The sequence below is a fragment of the Sus scrofa genome, chromosome 10, assembly GCF_054392235.1.
Source record: "Sus scrofa isolate SSC_HxYL_T2T_F1_AM1 chromosome 10, Sscrofa_HxYL_maternal_Yorkshire_Landrace_v2.0, whole genome shotgun sequence".
Classification (NCBI taxonomy): Eukaryota; Metazoa; Chordata; class Mammalia; order Artiodactyla; family Suidae; genus Sus; species Sus scrofa.
The window spans coordinates 24,399,258-24,420,735 of NC_139392.1; the positions used below are offsets into that span (position 1 = coordinate 24,399,258).

At 39.1% G+C, this 21,478-nt stretch overlaps 1 protein-coding gene and 2 non-coding genes across 11 annotated transcripts in view; all 3 read right to left on the minus strand.

The window, feature by feature from the left end:
- The window catches only part of LOC110255652 (uncharacterized), a 93,431-nt gene that overhangs the window by 9,568 nt on the left and 62,385 nt on the right, over window positions 1-21,478 (minus strand). For 2 of the 9 annotated variants that reach the window (XR_014818257.1, XM_084980708.1), the window contains exon 4: window positions 9,888-11,738. Coding sequence is in view for 2 of the 9 variants with exons in the window: in XM_084980708.1 (XP_084836834.1) it covers window positions 11,643-11,738 (96 nt within the window). In the remaining 7 variants the exon portion in view is untranslated. Of the gene's footprint in view, window positions 1-2,218; window positions 2,465-2,530; window positions 2,658-2,918; window positions 4,468-7,477; window positions 7,884-8,232; window positions 11,739-20,791; window positions 20,874-21,478 lie in introns of those variants that run through there. The other 7 variants (XR_014818251.1, XR_014818252.1, XR_014818254.1 and 4 more) reach the window with 7 other exon arrangements.
- Window positions 2,166-2,245, minus strand: MIR181B-1 (microRNA mir-181b-1). The gene has a single exon (NR_038534.1). It is a non-coding gene; the product is annotated as a microRNA mir-181b-1 (primary transcript).
- On the minus strand, window positions 2,327-2,430 carry MIR181A-1 (microRNA mir-181a-1). Its single transcript, NR_038517.1, has one exon. It is a non-coding gene; the product is annotated as a microRNA mir-181a-1 (primary transcript).

Below are 21,478 nucleotides of genomic sequence, written 5' to 3' on the forward strand. Positions count from 1 at the left end.
AGCTGGCTGGACTAAAGCTTCTCCATGAAAACCCCACAGTTCATCTCCCACAGACAAGCTGGTGGAGAGGAGCAGTTGAGGAAAAAGGAGAAGGTTTGGGCTAACTCCTGGTGGGGAGGGTGGGAAAGTGCCAGGTCAGAACCAAGGACCTGGAAGCCCATGGATAAGGACAAACACAAAACCATGTGATTGCGTGATTTTTATTCCCAGTCACACTGATGCTGAAGGCACAGTTGTTCGGGGGCTAAGAGAATGAGGAACTAGAGTAGGAGGAAGTGATAGGCAGGGAATAGCCGCCCAGTTTAGATGCCAGATGTGGTGAAATACTTTATGGTCATGGTGAGATCTAGAACAGAGTCTCGGGAATGGGTTTCTGCAATGGGAGTTGAAGGTAACGTGGAGGTGGAAAGGACCGGAAGTGGGAAGCGTAACGTATTGGATAGGTTTCAAAAAAAAAATAAACATGGAAAACTTCCAGATGGTTCACACACAGACATTCAGTCACTACCATGGCTAATAATAATAATGATCTTTAACATTACAAATGGCAAGCTTAATTGTGATCAAGTTCAAAGACAACTGTACTATGTAAAATCCTAGAGCCAAACCCATTAAATAAACCAAATCATGATGGCACACGAGGCATTTCATGGGTGTGGTCCTGAGGCATTTCATGGGTGTGGTCCTGTCTCGTGACAGAGATAAGGACAGGGGACACACAAAGGGGGTGGGTAAAATTTTATCTTCAAGTTGGATTTAATGATGGAAATCCATTCTGCTCAATGATGCTCAAAAGTATTCTACAAGGTCTATGGTTATATTTGCTTCCCTTCTTAGAAAATTCCACGACAAGAATAAGTATTATTTAAGTCAATCTGATAGGGATGGAGTAGACACGGGTATTTTTAGATGTCCCAGTAAAGGACCACAGATAATAAGGGAAATGTAGGGGACACTGGGAGATCCCTGTAAGTAAATAAATTGCCCTAAAGAGCCATCAGCACCAGGCAGGTTTGCCTGACTCCTGGAGGTGCGAGAATTGCCTCAGACGATTGGGTGGGGGGTGGGAGGAGGCCTGCATTCAGATTCAGACCAAGGGCAGGAGTGTGAGAACCACCCTTCCGCTGATTTGAATACACACCTTACCTGATACCAAGGAGGAGCTGCTACTCCCAGAAAGGAAGAGGCAGGCTTTTCCAACCCCACTCCCCTTGGAGGATAAAACTATAGCCCACCAGATCCTTGGGGCAGAGCCTCCTTGACTGCCCGCTTGCATCTCTCACAAGCATCCTATCCTAAGAAATCTATTTCTTGCCTATCACTTTGTCTCTCGCAGAATTCCTTCTGCTCAGAGACATGAAGAACCTGAACCTCAGTGAGTCCAGACACAGGGTGAGCAATTCTAATTTCAAACCGTGGGTTTAGGTCCCAATCTGAGTTTAGGCTTGGTTTGAGTCCCAGCACATGGGTTCAAGTCCCAGTCTGGATTCTGGTTTGGGTTCAGGCCGTTAGTGCTGTCAGTTTCGCATCCAAGCCCAGAGCAGCAGAAAGGTAAAATTACCTGGTGAATATGTCCCAATGTGACCAGGAAATTTGACAAAAGATGCAGAGGGTGGATCTTTTTTAGGGTTATTGTTTTAAGGGCATGGATATTGACGTACTTTTTCTCTTTCTTTTGGCACATGAAGTTCCCAGGCCAGGGATCAGATCTGAGCCAGTTTTGACCTCTGCTGAAACTGCAGCAACACAGGATCCTTAACCCACTGTGCCAGGCCCTTAACTCACTGTGGGGGGCCAGGGATAACACTGTGTCCCAGTGCTCCAGAGCCCCCGCAGATCCTGCTGCGCAACAGCGGGAACTCCAGAAGTACTATTCAGGCTTTTTCACCCCCATAGGGAGATGCGCAAACTTTGAGGGTGATGCTATAGAGTCTATGAGCAAACTGGTTTACTGCTTTAAAGAAATACTGTATAACCTACAGAAGTGTAGGAAAGGATCATTCTTGCTTAAACCAGTGCCTTTTCATCAAACGCTGATCATATGAACTATGGGGCATAAACCTGAAGACTCTGCAGATGGGAAAAGTTTACGTAAAGAGCAGAATTCCTATGTTCAGCACCTCTTTCAAGGACGGCCTATCTCTCAATTGTGATTGCAAAATGCGGGGCCACAGTTGCATTCATTGTTCAGTGAGCTTGTCTACACAGTTCAACCCACCGACAGCAATGAATGTTGATTGTGACCTTTTAAGAAGGAATCTCTGCACAGGGAGGAGAAGGTCCTGCTGTGGTTTCCTGTCTTCAGCAAATCCGGAAAGCCATTGTGGAGCTGATGGTTGGCCATAGGGTACAATCAACGGTCGATGGTTTTGATTTGAATTCCAAACTCACCGACAGCGTTGAATGTTCACTGAAGCAACCTCTAAACTCAAAATTCCGCTGACTTTACAGTATCTGTGAGAATCTGAAAGGGGCGGGGGTGGGGGGTGGGGGAGGGGAGACAGAAACAACAGAGTAGCTGTAGTCATACATTTTATGCATTTTAAGCCATTTCAAAAGAGTAAGAAAGAGGATGCATTGCATGATTCTTCCAGCCGAGTTTGGCAAGCCTCCACATCACACTGTGTGTCAGAGAAGGATTTTTTTTTTTCATTGAGCTAAAAAAAAAAAAAAAAAAAAAAAAAAAATGCCTATTTTGGCATCATTCCAGAGATGAAATTATCTCACTGTTAATAACATGGAGAATTTGTTATTCAAAGTAGCTCTAGGTAACAAATCAAAACAATACCTTATAATGTAAATATGGTTCTGCTTATAGTAGGTAACTCTGACGTATTTAGATTACACAAATTAAAATTTTCTTACACTTCCTAAAATCATATTAATGTTAGTCAGTGTTACCCTTTTATATTTAATTCTTTTTTTTTCCCAAATGGGGTTCTAAAATCAGTCTAATGTAGAAATTATAACAAATAACAAACGAACAAGCCAACTTGACCATGTTGCTTAGTTTACGGCACAAAGATTTCATTAATACTGTGAAAGGTACAACCGAGGTATGCCTTAAAACCACTCATTTCCAATGTTTTTGATATGAAAATCCTCACACTGTTTTTTATTTACTTTTTGGTGTTCCTTTTCATAGCCCCTGTATCCACGAGGGCTTTGTGATATACACATTTTTAAATTATGGGAAACAGCAGTGCGTATATTCTTAGGACCCCTTTCAATAATTTTCCGCCATCAGTTTTCAAACAGTCACTTCGCATTTATCAAAACCAGGGTAGAAAGCCACAACTTCATACACTTAGCTGGCATCCGATGTGGTTATAATTATCGGTGGGTGAGAAAACCCACAATTCGGAACGGTACCCTGAAGGCGACCATGGTCTACTCAACGGAGACACTTGTTTTTGACATCTAAGTGAAATGGGGACAGTAAATTGTGATACAGTCTAATATTTCCCTCCGTTAAAATATTTTGTCACCCATTGTTTAACACCTTCTAGACAAACGGTTCGCAGGAGACTGATTTTTTTTTTTTTTCTTTTTTAGGGGAAAAAGGGTTAGTCATCTCTTGAAAGTACATATTGAGGTGACAAATAGTCTTAGAATATAAACAGGGATGACTCTGCATTTTGCCGTGTTTAATTCTTTTGAAATAAGCCCATCTTCCCTACAGAATAAAACGCCTTAGGAGAACAGGCTTTATCAGTAGCTATTTCTGTGCTGTTGCTGGAAAGACTATTGTCCTGGGACTGGGGACTCGGTTTGCGTTCTCGAGGTTACCTGGAAGGACACCAGTCCTGTTCTCTTGCCTGTTCATCGAGATATTAGTGTCCGGTCAATATGTGCAACTATTCTCGATCACGCCTGTTCATCTCTCCGCATGTCTGCTAACATTTGTATAATAGGGATGCTATGAAAAAAAGAGTCTAAATCATGTATTTCTCATTGACATAAAACCGGTACTGGCCTACTAATGAGCCAAGCTGTAGGGCCTTTGGAATGAATAGCAATGCATAAGCTCATTCTCCGTTTTCCCAAATGGTTTCTTAGATGTCCTTAGCAGAATATAATGAACTTAAAATTCTTAAATACCCCTGGTGGCTCAGCAGGTTAATGATCTGAGGACTTGGCGTTGTCCCTGCTGTGGCTTGGGTCACTGCAGTGGCGTGGGTTTGATCTCTGGCCCAGAAACGTCTGCCTGCCACAGGTAGGGCCAAAAAACAAAACGAAACACAACACCCTAAAATTCTTAAATATAAACGATTCATTTACAACAAGAAGAAATTCTATTAAATGTCCGAAACACATAAAACAGTAGTCAGAAATTCAGTAATTCATTCTTTCTTCTTTCCTTGGACTAAACTGGATAATGTCTCACAGTTATAGTTTGTTGAAGATAATACCTCACCTCCGAGCAGTTTAAATTTTCCACAACTGGAACAGGATCTCGTAGGTACCCTAAGTGTCAGAAAAGAGAATAAACTTTAGGGATCTATAGTTTCTATTATTTTTATTCCATACTTTGCTCTGTTGGCTCTATTAGTTTTTCCCTAATTCAAGCATGGCTTTCAATCACTATGTTCGCTAATCCTATGTCTTCCATATCTTTATTTTCATGACTTAACCCTTGGCTGTAAAATATTTATCTTTAGAACATTGAGATTCAACCGTACTGAGGTTTTACAGTTCCTGTAAGAAAGGGCGTCGTGCCATTTTCGGGGGAACACGCTCTCATGGTTCCAAAATTTTAAGTGGAAGGCACAGATCTGAATTCTAGCCTAATTTTCCTTGAATGAAAACAGCCCCAAGCAATAGGCCATTTATGGACAAATGCCTTCCTCTGCTTCTCACCTTAATTTTGGAGGGTTGTGTGGGTGGCATACGATCAACTTGTATCAAGGCCAGATTTATTTTAGCTTTGATTTCTCCATCCCTAGGCTTGTGAGAATATTAAATATTTCAGGTTTTTGTTTTTTTGTTTTTGGCCACACCCATGGCATAAGGAAGGTCCTGAGCCGAGGGCTGATTCCAAGATGCAGCTCCTACGCCCACAGCTGTGGCACCTCCAGATCCTTAACCCACAGCACCAGGCCAGGGATCGAACCCACGCCTCTGTAGTGACCCAGACTGCTGCTACAGTCAGATTCCACACCCACTGCGCCACAGTGGGACCTCCGAGGATTTCAGTTTTTCTTAAGGTTAGTAGGTCATAAATAAACCAAAGCTGTTTCTTTGCTTTGAGCAAGAGGGTCACCGCATACATGAAATACGGCTTTTAAGCACAGCCAATGCTAACGTGAATTGACAGAGGACCACGAAGAGGTACTGGGATGTGCCTCCGTAAAAGGCCATAGGGATTTGGGATGCTCAACTTGTCTGTTTTCGGAATGGATTATATATCCTGCCTGATGACCTGGGTTTAATTTAAGTGACTGCCCCTGCCAGTCCTTCCAGAGGGCAAGTGTGTGAAGTGGAGCATCTCCGTGTCCGTCTGCGGTCCTTTCCCTCGCCTGACGCCCTGACCTACATTTGAGCACGCGGGCTCTGAGCTGGACCCACGAACAGGAAGGAGGCTCTCCTACCGCCCGAGTTGCAGCCTTAGTTCTAGTTCGGGTGACCATTTTAGGGGCGGCTCACATTCATGACTATTCAGAGTTTAATCAGCTTTAGTGTCCCCTTCCTGGACATGAATCGCTTCCAAAGAGAAAAAGTGAGCAAGGAGGCCTTAGAAGAACAGCCATGGCTGCCCCCCGGCCCCTTCCCCAACGCAAAGGACATCTCGCTCTCTGAAACCCCTAACCCAAGGGATGCTCGCCTAAATGCATTTGGGAGCCCCCGACCCCATTCTCCTGTCCTTTCCCATTTTCATAGAGGATGTCTTCCTTTCATGGCATCTCATGAAACGTTTCAGCACTGGCATTTTGACCTTACCAATTATACTGTTCAAGTGCCTATTACCGAGATGCTCATTCTGGGTAATTATAATTGTAATGATTGGGACTTGTGGCTACTGCAACAGAAAGAGTGGAAGCATCAAAGAGTCAGAGACTGACTCAATGCAGAGAGAGCCAAGATGAATACTTGGACATGGTTCTTCACTGAGAAAGCAGAATAAGCCGGGGTGAGTCCTGCCAAAGCTTGGCTCAGACCAGACAGCTTTTCCTACTGAAACCCTGACACCCCAGAGGGGCCTATAATTTTGTTTTCCAACAGCTTCGTAATTACTGATAGCCCTTTCTCCTGTTGACGGCAAAGGGCCTGACACAATTTTTGGTTTCCTTCCCCAGTAAACTGTGGAAATGATTCTATGCTACTCAGTTTGGAAAACGTCTTTACAATTTTTTTTTTTTTTTTTTTTGGAGAAGGGAATACCTTTCCAGCACAACCTTTGTACTATTTGGCAAAGTTACTAGTAATGAGGGAAAAACATGATTGTTTTTTAATATACATACTAACGGGATTTATACATCTGAAACCCATATTGTATATATGTTCCAAAATACACGGTAAGACATTTAAAAATATTTTTTCACAGGCAAATCAGGCCAACCAACACTTATGGAACCCTTATAATTTTACAAGAAAGTTGTATTTTCTGGAAAGATTTGGAAATCTACAGACTAGCTCTCTTTGTGATGTTTGTTTTTGGAAGTGTTCACAGACTTGTTTATGTGTCATTTCTTGAAAAACTATATACTACCTCAAATATTTACAGTTTGATCCAATAGAGAAGATTTCAAAAGAAAACTTCATAACTCCAAAATAAAGTGGAATTTCTTGGGCTGGGGATCGACCCTGGGCTACCGCAGCTACCCATGCTGCTGCAGTGACACCGCCAGATCCTTAACCCACTGCACCACAAGGGAACTCTCAAATGTTATTTTTAATAAAACCTACAATTATCAATATTTTTTCTTATATTTTCTTATGCTACCCATTTATTATCACAAGTTGGGTTAACATCATTTTTAATACAAACTATGTGTATGCATGTAAAGGTTTTCTCTGCATGCAAATCATAGCAATTTGAAAGAGGTATCTTGTTAGGAAACACAGTATAAGAACTAAACAAAGACAAAAGAACCGGGTCATTGGACTGGGGTCTGCCCCTGACTGGCATAGTTACATAACCCCTCTGAGCTTTCACTCCCTCCCTAGATGAAATCTGGATAATAACATCATCCTCACATACACTAGTTCCATTTCTTTCTAATCCACCCTTTATAATAGATATTCTGCAAAGGAAAGCTCAATACCCTTTATTTAAGGGATGGGGATTTAAAACTAGGTCTCCTAAGACAGTCATGCTTCTTTCCTTCACAAACTGCTGCTCGCTCACTTTTAAGATTAAAAAAAAAAAAGAAAAAATTAGATTTCTAAAGAGCCTCAAAATGTTTCATTTTTTTCAAAGACCAGCACACTAACACTCCCGGTATAAGATCAGACCTCTGCTGTGTTGTTTTCTTACCTGGTAGGTGGTGCCGACTGACAGCAGGGAGAGCCCTTCCAGACAGGTGCTTCTCAGGATGATTGATGTCGATTTAGAAGTTATAATTAATCTCAAATTCTCCTCAATTAGGAACCCTGGATTAACCTAAAGCATCTTTGTCTTAATCGCCAATGTTAACACAGACCATGGAGAGCAGAGTGTGGTCAGGATAGATTTCCTGATCTCCTTTCAAATAGTTTCTTAGCCTTGAGTGTCTGTCATAAATTAAGTCAAAAAGTATGTCAGTCAGCTCTGCATAGAATAGTATTTCAAATTTCAATATTATTGTATATTTAAACATCAAGTCTTCATATTTTTGAGTGTTTCAAAGTTTGGCTATTGGCAAAACATGTCAGTTTCTTTGCTCTGAAATTTAGACTTCTTCCTGAAGCAAAAGAAAAAAAAAGGAAAGAAAATATATACATTACTGCATTTTCCCCAAAATCATGAGCTTCTTTTGCAGTTATACTGAGCTAGCAAAATTATTCCTTTATGAATAATTAACTGCTTAAAGAGTGAATTAACAAGAAAAAAATTTTAAACAGAAAAAGCTTTTTGTTTTTTTACAGAAAAAGGCATAAAGATAGTGTTGAATTTGGAGGGTGGTGAATATCGTGAAAAATTCAAATTCTCATTGGAAGATAGTTTTTTTTTTTTCATAATGAAGAACCATTATGTCAATAGTACAACCATTGCAACTTTGACAAACTGTGCCAATGTCATCTTCAGCAGTGTTTATTTTTAGCAAAAAGTATAATGCTTGTCATCTAAGACTTTGCAAGAATGGTCGAATAAACTTTCTGTTGGAAAGAATAGACCTGTTGACTGCTATTCAAAATAATTTAAAAAATTAATCCCCAGTGGACACTACTGTGTTAGTAACTCAACCTATTTTATCATGGTTTATTATTAATCATGGAAATCAATCTTCAAAAATTAAAACCAATATGTATATTACAGAAAATACACATTTTTCTAGGAAACACACAAGTTTTTAAAAAGATATAGACCTCATGCTTATACAGGTTATTTAAAATTTGTCAGTGGAGGAGACCAGATATGCATAATCAAACACACACACACACCTTTTTTGGTTGTTTTTTATGTAAAACAATCAAATACTACTTTTTTATTATATCAGGATATTATAAACTGGGCGATTACAACCATATTTTTAGAATAGTGATAACATCTTTCTGATTGTCCATACTCCATTCAAAATAAAATCTACAACCTTGAGTCTCTCATGTTTTTTGACTTCATACTCCATTAACTATGTGATTAGAATACCTTACTATTTTTGGAAGATATTGTGAATGCATTTCTGGCTTCATACAGACATCTGTTCTTTCAATCAACAGGATACCAAAAGTTTTTTAAATCAACTTTTGTGAAACAACATATGTAATATAGTTTTCTTTCCCATGAATGTCTAGTAAGTTCTGACTTCGCAGCAACAAAAATTGTTTGAATGATTAGGATGGTGCAAGGGAGGTGAAAAAATAGTAAACAAAAATATATTTTAGCATATGATCTGTGAGAACTAAAAAAGAATTTTTGATGTAAAAGTAGTTATAAGAGTTTCTAGGGGTCCATTCGGCATAGACTTTTTAAAATAAATGAAATCAGCAGAACTTGATAATTTTTAAGTATAACGCAGCACCTCTATTATTTCTTGTAGCTTTAATATTATATAAAATATTATATTTGGAAAATAGGGAAGTTTATAAAATGTTTCATATCAAGATCTGATATGCATTATGTGGATTTGGGTTGACTTCGTCAAAATTACTTTTATAAGAATTTATCCTGGGAGTTCCCATCGTGGCTCAGCGATAAGAAACCAGACGAGGATCCATGAGGATGCAAGTTGGATCCCTGGCCTCCCTCAGCGGTTTAAGGATCTGGCCTTGCTGTGAGCTGTGGTGTAGGTCGCAGATATGGCTCAGATTTGGTGCTGCTGTGGCTGTGGTGTAGGCCAGCAGCCATAGCTCTGATTTGACCCCTAGCCTGGGAACTTCCACAGGCCATCAGTGCTGCCCTAAAAAAAAAAAAAATTAAAAAAAAAAAGGAATTTATCCTTAAGGATGAATATAATCTAACACAGAATTGGATATGCAAGAACCTTATCTGGACTTTAATTTATCAGTAGTAGAAACCAGAGTTTCTCTCTACCTGTGGGCTGAGAAAGGATTTCAACCAAACATCAAGAGTCCATTAAATATCACATTGCTCAATAACTCTTATGAAAATGAAATACCTTAACACAAGTTATTTTTCAAATAGATGCCATATGATATGTTTGGATAGTCTAAAGGATTTAGGCATTGGTTTTGATTAATGACCTCTTCTATACATGAGATTCTATGGTTTGTATTTTTTAATCCTGTTTTTATTTTCATTATCCAAAAAGAATAATTATATAGACCTTAAGTAATAGTTCCTCCATTCTACACCTTAAAAGAACAGGAGTTCCCATTGTGGTGCAGTGGAAATGAATCCAACTAGTATCCATTAAGACGTGGGTTTGATCCCTGGGTGTGGCCTTAAAAAGCAAATACATACATACATACATACATAACAGAATAAATAGGCAAAACTCCAGTATTTAGTTAAAAATTCACGGTACTTTTTTCTTTTAAAAATATTCCTTGAACAATAGGACCACGTGGCAACTCAATTTGTTGAAATCATAATTGAGGAGAGAAAAGACAAAAGACTTCATGCAGAGATTCCTTTATGTTTTAACCAATGGAAAAAGGTTCCTCATTAAATGTGTAGCAATAATCCAGATATTTTAGCAATTTTTTTTACTACTCATTATATTCTTCATAATTGTTTCTCCTCAAAAAAGCTACACGGGAATTATTATACATTAAAATATGTTTCCAGAGAGAGAGAGAGAGAAATAAGCAAGGAAGAATATTTCCTTCCATTCAAATTTTCAAATCATCACTGTCAGCTGCTTTCCTTTCCTAATGACATATTTACAGAAAATCAAATAGCTTAAATGTTCAAAAAGGACCACATGATAAATGAAAATCTATCAGAGACGGAGTTAAACCATCTTTAATGTTATTGGGTAACAGTTTAAAATTATGATTTGATTTATACCATCTTCCTGAAATTGCTATTTACAACCCTGTAAGGACACCTCACCACCACGAATACAGGGAAAGACCTAGTTTCTGGCAAAGATATGTGATAACTATACTATATTTTTTCAGAATGATTCTTTTTGCACTTAATTCACAAGAACCTTTCTCCTGTGGTCATCATAAACGGCTACTGGAGATGAATGCAGAGGGAAACTGACCTTTGTAGAACGGTTCTGAACGATCCATTCATATGAACAATTAATAATAGAGTAGCTTTAGCGCTCACCATTTTTAATCAGTGAGGGTATTAACCAGATGATCTTGGATCAAAGTCAATGTAGGTGCTTTTTTAAATATCCCCTCTGAAACTCCAATTAAATAGACTACTCTTCCCAGTTTCCTGTCTTAAAACTAGTTTTTAGTGTTGCCTGGAGGCTGCTGAACAGCTGCAACATTCCAGCCATGAAGCTAATGCTTTTAAGTGATGAGCGAATTACCCAAATGCAAATACTGTTAAGTTTCTTCTGGAAAAGGATCTACGAATGCATAGATTTGGGGGCGGGGGGCGGGGGGGGAGCTTAGCTGCCAAAGGATTTCAGCCCTAGGAGTATAGCTACGTCCATATGTAACTTAGACGTTTTATGGAAAAGATGGTGATCATTGTACAAATAAACACATCGTTGTGTCCGGCTGAAGGATGGAGACAAGCATTTATTCTCTAAAAATATTAAACGTTATTTTCAATTGATACAGAGACTCAGAAACACTGAATATCTAATGGAATTCTAGGGTTCTGTCTACTCCATCCCACTTTCATCATCCTACGTACACAATGTACTCACTTCCACTTGAAACACCTTTTTGTTACCAAATTACTAGCTAAGGATGTTTTGAATCAAAATTCTGCAAGAGGGAGTTCCCGTCGTGGCACAGCGGTTAACGAATCTGACTAGGAACCATGAGGTTGCGGGTTCAATCCCTGCCCTTGCTCAGTGGGTTAACGATCCGGCGTTGCCATGAGCTGTGGTCTAGGTTGAAGACACGGCTCAGATCCCGTATTGCTGTGACTGTGGTGTAGACCGGCAGCTGTAGCTCCAATTCAACCCCTGGTCTAGGCACCTCCATATGTGGTACGTTTGGCCCTAAAAAGCAAAAAAATAAAAATTAAAAAAAAATCACCATAAACATGTTTCCAGTCCTTAAAGTACTTTTTGAGCATCTGTGTATTTCTTTCAATAATATTCTCATCTTTGAAACATTCCTGTTATCTCTATGGATCCAGTGGAGGGGCCTAGAGAAAGTAGAAGAACTTAGGCCCATTCCCTTAACTGTTTCAAGTTTTATTTAGTGAAAGTCCCTATGCGTGAGAGCAGAGAAGGTGGTGATGGGTTCTCGTCTTCTTTAGAAATGAGTTTTTCTACTTCTGTTCTTACCCAGACATAACTTTGCTAGTGAGTTTTGTGCCCAACCTTCTCTGGTATCTAAATATTTTAACCACATACTCTTCTCCCATTGAGGAAATGTCCAATAAAAATGAAAATAAAAGTAATAATAATCATTAATAATAATAATAAGCTAGTCTGATCTGCCCATCAAATGACCTGCAGAAATATTTCATTAAGCACAGGTAAAATTTATTTTTCATTCTAGTCCTTGTGAATTGATCTGATCATCTACTATATGCACCAAAATTGCCAAGTTAAGGATTTTTCAGCTTTTCTGAGATTTAAATCATTAGAGGCAAGTTATCATATTTCAGTATCTTACAAAGTAGGGTTAAAAATAAGTGGGTTTGGAGTTCCTGCTGTGGTGCAGCAGCAGGTTAAGGACCTGGTGTTGGTACAGCTGAGGCACAGGTTGATCCCTGGCCTAGGAACTTCCATACACCCTGGGTGCAGAAAAAAGGAAAAAAAAAAAAGTGGGATTGGATTTAAACACAGTTTCAAAAAAGTGATCAGTGGCAGATTCCCTGGCTTGTGGTGACATCTTCTATGGTAATTAATTATGAAGGGCCAGCGGAGTTCTGGTGTACATATTAGATTGCATTTATCGCCAAATCAGACATTAATATAAAACTGATATTTATAAAAAGTCTCGGCAAATGGAAAATTTGTTCCACAGTCAATTTAAAGAAACACAAAGGCTTACTCATAATGGTTAAGATGCTACCAATTACAATGTGCTTGAGGGAACATGTTCTAGTATTTTTTTTTACTTTTTTTCTTTTGGCTGCATCCACAGCATGCAGAAGTTGCCAGGCAAGAGACCGAGCCTGCGCCATAGCAGCAACCCAAGCTACAGCAGTGACAATGCCAGATCCTTAACCCACAGAGCCACCAGGGAACTCCTGGACTTTTTTCTTTATTAAAATCATTTTAGAGAGAGGATATTTTCCCCAAAAGATACATTAGAAATACTTTTAAAAATACCATAATTTTTCTAGGGTCTTCTTTTTCCAACACTTCTTTTGCTTTTATTAAATTCATTGTATATTGATGCCTAATGCATATATAATCATTCCATTGTCATGTTATCACTCTTATTTTCTCTTTCACTACAACTTTCTCATTGAGATGCCTGTTACCTGTGGTCATCTGTGGTCATCAGATTATGCCTAAACTTACATGTCTTTTTGTTGTTGTTGGTGGTCTTTTTTAGGGCTGTACCCACGGCATATGGAAATTCGCAGGCTAGGGGCTGAATCAGAGCGGTAGCTGCAGGCCTACACCACAGCCACAGCACTGCCAGATCTGAGCCATGTTTGCAACCTACACCACAGCTCAAGGCAACAGCAGATCCTTAACCCACTGAACGAGGGTAGAGGGTAGGCTCAAACCCGTGTCCTCATGGATACTAGCTGGGTTCATTACCACTGCACCATGATGGGAATGCCATTTCTTAATGCTACTTTGGATTTCTGCTTATTGCTCAAAGAAGAAGAAATTCTGAACAGAAAACAACAAATTGTATTACACAGCTACCTAAAAGGTTAAGCACCTGCCACATATATAGACTAATCTGAGCAACCCAATTAATTTCTCTCCATACTGCATACTCTATCACAGGAGAGGCATATTTTACATAAGGATATTTACAGAGGAAATATGTCATTCTGGAAAGAGAGAGAGAGAGAGAGCTATAAAAATATAGTATGCTTCAGTCTATTTCCGGGTAAAAAAGAAACAAAAATAATTTTGGCAATCACTTGTCACAAAATCCCCTCAATTCTTTGCAGTTTTAGGGTAGCAAAAATAGTTTACTAAATGGAGTTTTGACCTACATGTTCCTTGAATAAAACTTTCTTTCACATTTTCAATTCTACATTCTGTCCAGTTATGTTACCATCACCTGAATGATATAAAATGTTGCTACTTTATACTGAGTTAAAAAGAAACCACAAAAGCACAATGTGATGAACCCAAACGACTGGACTGTGATCCTAATTAACAACATGAGCTTCATGAAATATCTTTCAATGAGCATTTTAAGGTCACCACTGCTTTCCCATATTATAGTGAAAACATTTGAGGGCACTCCAGGGAATTATCATCATCTCTTTGTGATAAAAATTACCATCAAAAAGCTAAAACTGTCCATTGGAGGCAAAAGATATGAACAAATACACTTTCTTTCTATTATGGGAAATAGCTTGAGGCATATGGCAGAAGGAATGGCAAAGGGCTCAATTTTCCTACTGCCTTTAAATATAACTTTTCACTTTAGTTAAAACCAATAGTATATTGAAAGCACACTTCTTTTTGCAAACTTCTGTGGTTACTAAATATACATTATTGAATTGGACAGTAAAATTTTAAGATTAGATGTACATCCATTATCACAAATCTGGAAGACTTTGGGGAAAATAGTGGAATAAAAATATACACAGTATACTGAGAAATTCAAAACAGATGTCTCCTAAAATTCAGTATATTTACATACTTGAAAATAGTATAGCTTTCCAAAACATGACATTTCTTCTTTAGGACAGTTTGTGTGTGTCCATGAGATGATGGGGGTGGAAAAGGGAGGATATATTTGATACAAAGTTCTACACTTGATGAAAGTGACTGAGACTTTGCAGTTATTCCAGAGAGTGACAGGACATTTCTACTTAATGAAATAGTTGAGTGAATAAAGACTGGTGATTTGGTTTAAGCCCACCAATTTTCAGGCTTTTTCACATGTCCTGTGAAATATTTGCTCAACACGCCTTCCTTGGCTTTTATATTTGTAAAGATTTTGGAGATTGATACCTAAAAATCTTCTCAGCAGGAAGATGGCTGAATTTGGAGGTTGCATTCATTCTCTTATTTTATGGCCCTCTAGCTGGTTTGGGGATTCTCCGAAGAGCACGGTCAAGGGGTTGTTACAAAACTTTGGAAAATAAGGAAGTCTTCAGGAATCTAAAGTTAAAATGTCCAGACAAGAACACCCATATTTCCCCTTCCGTTTAAAAGCAAACATGAAAACCACATGGGCCACTTCCAGTGCTAATTTAGCAACTGCTTCGAAGCCCCAAAGACAAGTCAATAACATATTTTTCCATCAGAAGTTACAATGCTTACATTTTCTTCTTAGTAAAATAAAACAATAAAGGAAAGAAGGGAGGGATGGAGGGACAGAAAGGGGAGGGAGGGAGGAAGGAAGGCAGGAAGGAAGGAAAGAGGAATATTTGTAAATGGGCATGGTCCCACCCCCTAACAGCAGTTTTATCTTTAAAAAAAAAAAAAAGAAAAAGGAAAACGAATCAACAAACAAACCAAAAAAAAAAAAAAGAAAAAAAACCCTCAACATTGCTTTATCTTTTTCTTTGTGAAATTTTATATTACAAAAGTCTATGGTTTAATTATAGAGAATATCAATATAAGGAGTTGATACCAAATAGTATTATCATGCTTTAAGTAAATAGATCTGCACTATTTCTTTGATTATAGATTATTAGTTGAAAAGTAAGCATAAATTTGGATTATTTCCAGTTCGGCTAAACACATGAATGTACACCCTCATAAGAAATCTTAAGAAGAAACTCTAAAATTAATAACCATTTCATGAAGTAATGCTGATGAGTGCCTCAAGTTCATTCCATTTCTTTCATTACAAAGAATATTCTAAGATTACATTTCCTATCAAAATAGATTCATCCTTAAATTTCCAATTCTTTCCATTTTTTTCCTCACCTAGTCTAATCAATTCACTTTATTTCATCTTAGGGGAAATGGATGCTTAGAAAATATCAGTGACTTGGCCTAAAACCCAATGAAAATATAGTCAGAGCCAGGAGACCATTCAACAGTCACAACTGGAGACCATTTCTAACCATCATTTTCTCTTCTTTCAGGGGCTCAGTGACATTCGTGAGGCTATACCTTCCTTCCCAATTTTCAAGACTGTCATTATTGCTCCAGCTCTGATCTATATTTTGGCTCATCATGTGAGTAGATTTTTAAAATATTGTTTCAGCTAAAAAATAACACCTAAAGTTCTATAATCTTTAATTATAACATTGTTAATCTCCTATACTAATTGTTTTTCATCTCTCTCTCTTTTGTTAAATGCATTTAAGGAACTAGAACTTGCCAGTTCCATCTGCGTCACCACACTGGTGCCATGTGGACAGCCAAGCTCTCCATCCAGCACCCCTCCTGCCCCTGTCCCCCCCCCCCATCTCCCTGAAAGCCACTGGCAAATACATTTGATCTCAAAATGTCATAAAACATAAACCTCCATTCATTGTGCTTTTGAAGGGCAAGGATGCTTAATGAATTTTTCTTTGCTATTTTTTCCCTGGGACAAGGAATGGAATGCTTTTATGTTTTGTAATAAATGAAAACGTTTAATCTAATTCTTAACCTCCAGATACTTTTTCTTCCTTCTCCCCTCCCCTCTCCCCTCCCTCTTTTTTCATCTTCTCTTCCCCCTCCTCCTTCTTCCTCTTCTCCGAAAATAGCTACCTTATTTTTCAGTATTTGAAAGGTAAACATAACTTGGAATCAGAAGGAAGTATTATCTGCAGAATTATACATTGAATCTTAAAACTGTATTTTGTCAACATATTTTCCCATTATTGACATGGTATTCCAAAAAATAAATAGCTGAAGTTTTATTTGATCCATGTGAGAGATATTTAACAAGAGCTTGTAAGAGATATTTACCAACATGTGTTATTAGTATAAATATTTAGGTTATGGGGTAGCAATTATACAAATTTGATTTTTGCTATTTATGGCTTTCCTCAACCAATCTGTATACACCAACCCAATCTGTATATGCCAATGTAGATAAGTGGATTCTTAACATATAAAACAACAGTAAATATCTAAAAAAAATGGAATCTAAGGAGCAGGGAGTCTATACAAATGGGAAAAAACAAAAAGTTTGACAATTTGTCTGAGCAGCAACAGAGCTTGTGGCAGAGGTCTGGGATTCTCAATGAAGTCTAGCTTTCCTCAGATATCAGAAGACATCCTCGGCCCCCAGCCTCATCTGTGACAGAGTTGTGGCCCCATTCTGGCCTCCACAACTACCAGGAGATTCCATGAGCAAAACAGTGTGCTAGCCTTTGCTCTGTGATAATTGATAAGAAGATGGAGGGTACAGATTTCCCAGAAATACATGAAGTTACTGACGGAAAGTAAGGTGGGTTGTTTGTTTGAACACATCATTCATTTAAGCAATTTTCCTGCATCATTTTATTAAGTAAAAGAAAGATATCTAGAAAAGGTCCACTAGAATACTCTTTTTTTTTTTTCATTCTAAAGGAACAAGAGTCCAAATTAAAAATCATTTTCCCTTCATTTGAAACAGGGCAGCCACGTACTTAAAATAAGTCTGAGAGCCGGTTGCAAGGTGGCAGCTGTGACCTCCACCTGCTGCCCAGGTCAGACCCGGTGATGCTCGCCTGGTTAAGGGCCTTCACCTCAGGCTCCTATGAGGAAGCAGCCTCAGGACCCTGGTCTTTAGCTTTGGAAGAGCAGAGGTAACCTGAAGGGGGCTGATTGTGGGGTGGGTGCTTTTCTTGTAGGGACTATGCCAAGGGACCTCTTGGCTCTTTGCCAGGGTTCAAGTGGTAGTTTTCATATGTAGGAGCAAGAACCAGGGCAAGTCCTAAGGCATCCAGGCCTTTCTCTCAAGGAGGACTCAGCACAATCAGAGACAGAAAGTCTGTCTCCATAGAAGCAGAGGGGCAGTTGAGTGTGTGAACAAGCCCTTGTTTGCAGCTCCTGGCTGTCTGCTGAGCGTGTGATTACCGGCTGGAGAAAACTCAGCCCGGCAGAGGTGCAAATGCCAGAATTATAACCTAGCGATTCATCAGGGCAGCCAAAACTCAGAGTCCTGAAATAATGACCAGGTTTTCAGGACAAACAGAATTAATTTATAACCATAGTAGGCACTGTGCCCATGGCTGTGCCCTTTGGAGAAGTCAAATAATTAAAAGCCCACATAATCCACCAGGTCCGTGTGAATTTTTTCAACCAATTTCTATAACTCTTTTTAAATATAGCACGTGCTTTTTAAACTTGATAAATAAAATCCGTGTGCCACAGGGAACTACACTCAATATCGTGTAATAACCTGTAATTGAGAATAATCTGAAAAAGAATATATATATATATATATCACTTGGCTAAACACTTGAAACTAATACAACATTGTAAATTAACTACACTTTGATTTTAAAAAAATAGCTACATGGATTACATTCTCCCATTACACGTAGAATGGGACTAAATAATGAAGTATAAGCACGGTCCCTAACTCCTATTTGAAGTCTTTTGCGAAAGCAGCTTCCTTTCTCTGGTGATGCTGAAAGGACACACTTTGGCATCGCCTCGAATCTATGGCAACTGTGGCAATCCATTGTTAGACGATTTGAAAATGTTCTTTTCTAGAAAATCATGGACTTGGAGAAAAGACTTGTGGCTTATCAGACACAACTTAGAATGGATATACAAGGAGATCCTGCTGAGTAGCATTGAGAACTTTGTCTAGATACTCATGTTGCAGCAGAACAAAGGGTGGGGAAAAAATGTAATTGTAATGTATACATGTAAGGATAACTTGATCCCCTTGCTGTACAGTGGGAAAATAAAAAATATATATATGCATATATATATATATATATATGCATATATATATATATATATAAAACCTAAAAGCCAAATATAACTCCTTTTAAAAGGAAAAAAAAAAAAGGAAAATGTTCTTTTCTGAAATGCCACCATATTTATTGAAAATCCAAAGAACAGGTTACATGTAGAAAATAATAGAAAGCATTGATAAATAAGGTATATAATAAAGAACAGTCTCTCATGTAAACATGCGTTTTTTTGTTTTTGTTTTTGTTTTTCTCTTTTTACGGCTGCACCCACAGCATATGGAGGTTCCCTGGCTAGGGGTCTAATCGGAGCTGTAGCCACCAGCCTACACCACAGTCACAGCAACTTGGGATCTGAGCCTCATCTACGACCACCACAGCTCACGGGCAACACCAGGTCCTTGACCCACGGAGTGAGGCCAGGGATCAAACCTGCATCCTCATGGATACGAGTCGGGTTCGTTTATGGTGAGTCCCGATGACAACTCCTGTAAACACGGATTCTCTCGGTTAGGATAAACATACAGAGAATTTTGGACTGAGGTTATCAATCTCGATAAATCTTCTCCTCCAAAGGTGGAGAGTTTAAAGAGGTTACAGTTATCTTCCTGGGAATGTTCTGGTGTGCTTGAGACAGCAAACTGTAGTTGGGAATAAACAAATTCTGTGACAGGAAACTCCTGTCATTTCATTGATTGGTTACTGGATAAAATAGAGGTTTATACGTGCAAGAAACTCCATAACACAGCCTAGGACTAAAATGTTTCAGGTTCTTCGAATGGGGCAGTGCATGTGATATGCCTTTCACTACACAGGGAACTATATACAATCTCTTGGGGTCGAACATGATGGAAGATAGCATGAGAAAAGAATGTTTCACTGGTCACTCTGCTGTACAGCAGAAAGTGACACAACACTGTCAATCACCTGCACTCTAATAAAAAAGGTAAGGGCATGCCCGTTGTGCCTCCGTGGAAATGAATCTAACGAGCATCCATGAGGGCACAGGTTCGATCCCTGGCCTCGCTCAGTGGGTTAAGGACCCGGCGTGGCCGTGAGCTGTGGTGGAGGTGGCAGACACGGGCTCGGATCTGGCGTTGCTGTGGCTATGGTGTAGGCTGGCAGCTGCAGCTCCGATCGGACCCCTAGCCTGGGAACCTCCCTATGCCCTGGGTGCAGTGCTAAGAAAGCAAAATTAAATAAATAAATAAGTAAATAAAATAAGACTAGGACTCCTCTTTTTATTAGTCTTTATAGATTTTTATAGGTTTTCTTATGTAATACTTTCCACCAGGCCCTTTCAAGTCTACTTTGCCTTCTGGGTGTTTGGTTGTTGCTGTCCTCAGGGCTAGAAGTAGGGAAGGCAATTGAGCATTCCTTTTTTGTTTTTCTACTCTTGGACTTGGAACTGTGACTCCATCCACGGTATACAAAAAGTAAGTATCCTCAATTCCACGTCCACATCAGAGATTCTGCTCAGTGTGTGTAGTCTCACCACACTTCAATTTGGTGGGCTTTCTTAGGGTCAAATCCACGTCCTCGTCGGGGTTTACACGAAAGATCTGAAGCTCTCCTCTCACTTTGCCCCTCATCTCTCTCCTGATCTCCCTCTGCTCCCGTCACATGGGCCACCCTGCCATTAACAGAGTCTGCCGAATGCAAGTGACCTCAGGACCTCTGCACAGGCTGCTCCTTCTGTATAGACTGTTCATTAGAAGGTAATCCTTCCTCACGTCTCTGGTCTAAGATGACCTTAGAGAGCTCGTCCCTCACCGCTCTATCTAGACTAGGACCTGAGTTGGCAAGACGAGTCAGAAGCTGAGCTGGAATTCAGTCTGGGTCCGTCTGCTGTCACAATCTGTGATCTCAAATAGGGGCCAGCAAGGGACAGCCCACCCGCCAAGTCCAGCCCAATGTTGGCTTTTTGGAAATCAAGTTGTATTGGAACACACGCATACAAAAAGTAAAAATAAAATCACGTAGCACCCTGGTTACTTTCTCTGTCCACTCACGCTATTTTATTTGGCTTAATTGCAAATAGTACCATAGGACGTTAGGTTAGATGTGAATACAGTAATTGAATAAATAGATCACACATACCTGATAGGTATCAGACACATCTAAGGGCTTGGGTACAGTAGAGGATAAAATAGACAAATGCCCTCCCCTCCTGGAGTTTCTCCTTTTGTGAGGAAGAGGAAACACAAATATAAGTAAAACTGACAGTAATAAAGACCAAAGGTTTTTTTTTTTTTTTTTTTTTTTTTTTTTTTTTTTTTTTTTAATAGGGCAGAAAAAGGAAATGGGGGTTGTGACAAAAGTGGGATTGAAATTTAAAGTAGGTAGTCACTGCAGGTGACTTTTATTTTTTATTTTATTTTATTTCCATTAAGGTATAGTTGATTTACACTGTTGTGTCAATTCCTTCTGTACAGCATAGGGACAGAGACATATATGTGTGTGTGTATATATATATACATTCTTTCCATATATATACACATACATTCTTTATATATATTCCTTATATGTGTATAATTATATATGTATATGCATACATATATTATACACACACACACACACACACACACACACACCCTTTTTTTTTTTTGCTTTTTTAGGGCCACATGGGCAGCATATGGAAGTTCCCAAGCTAGCGGTCAAACCAGAGCTGCAGCTGCCAGCCTACATCACAGCCACAGCAACGCCAGGTCCAAGCTGCGTCTGTGACCTACACCATAGTTCACGGCAACACCAGATCCTTAACCCACAGAGCAAGGCCAGGGATCA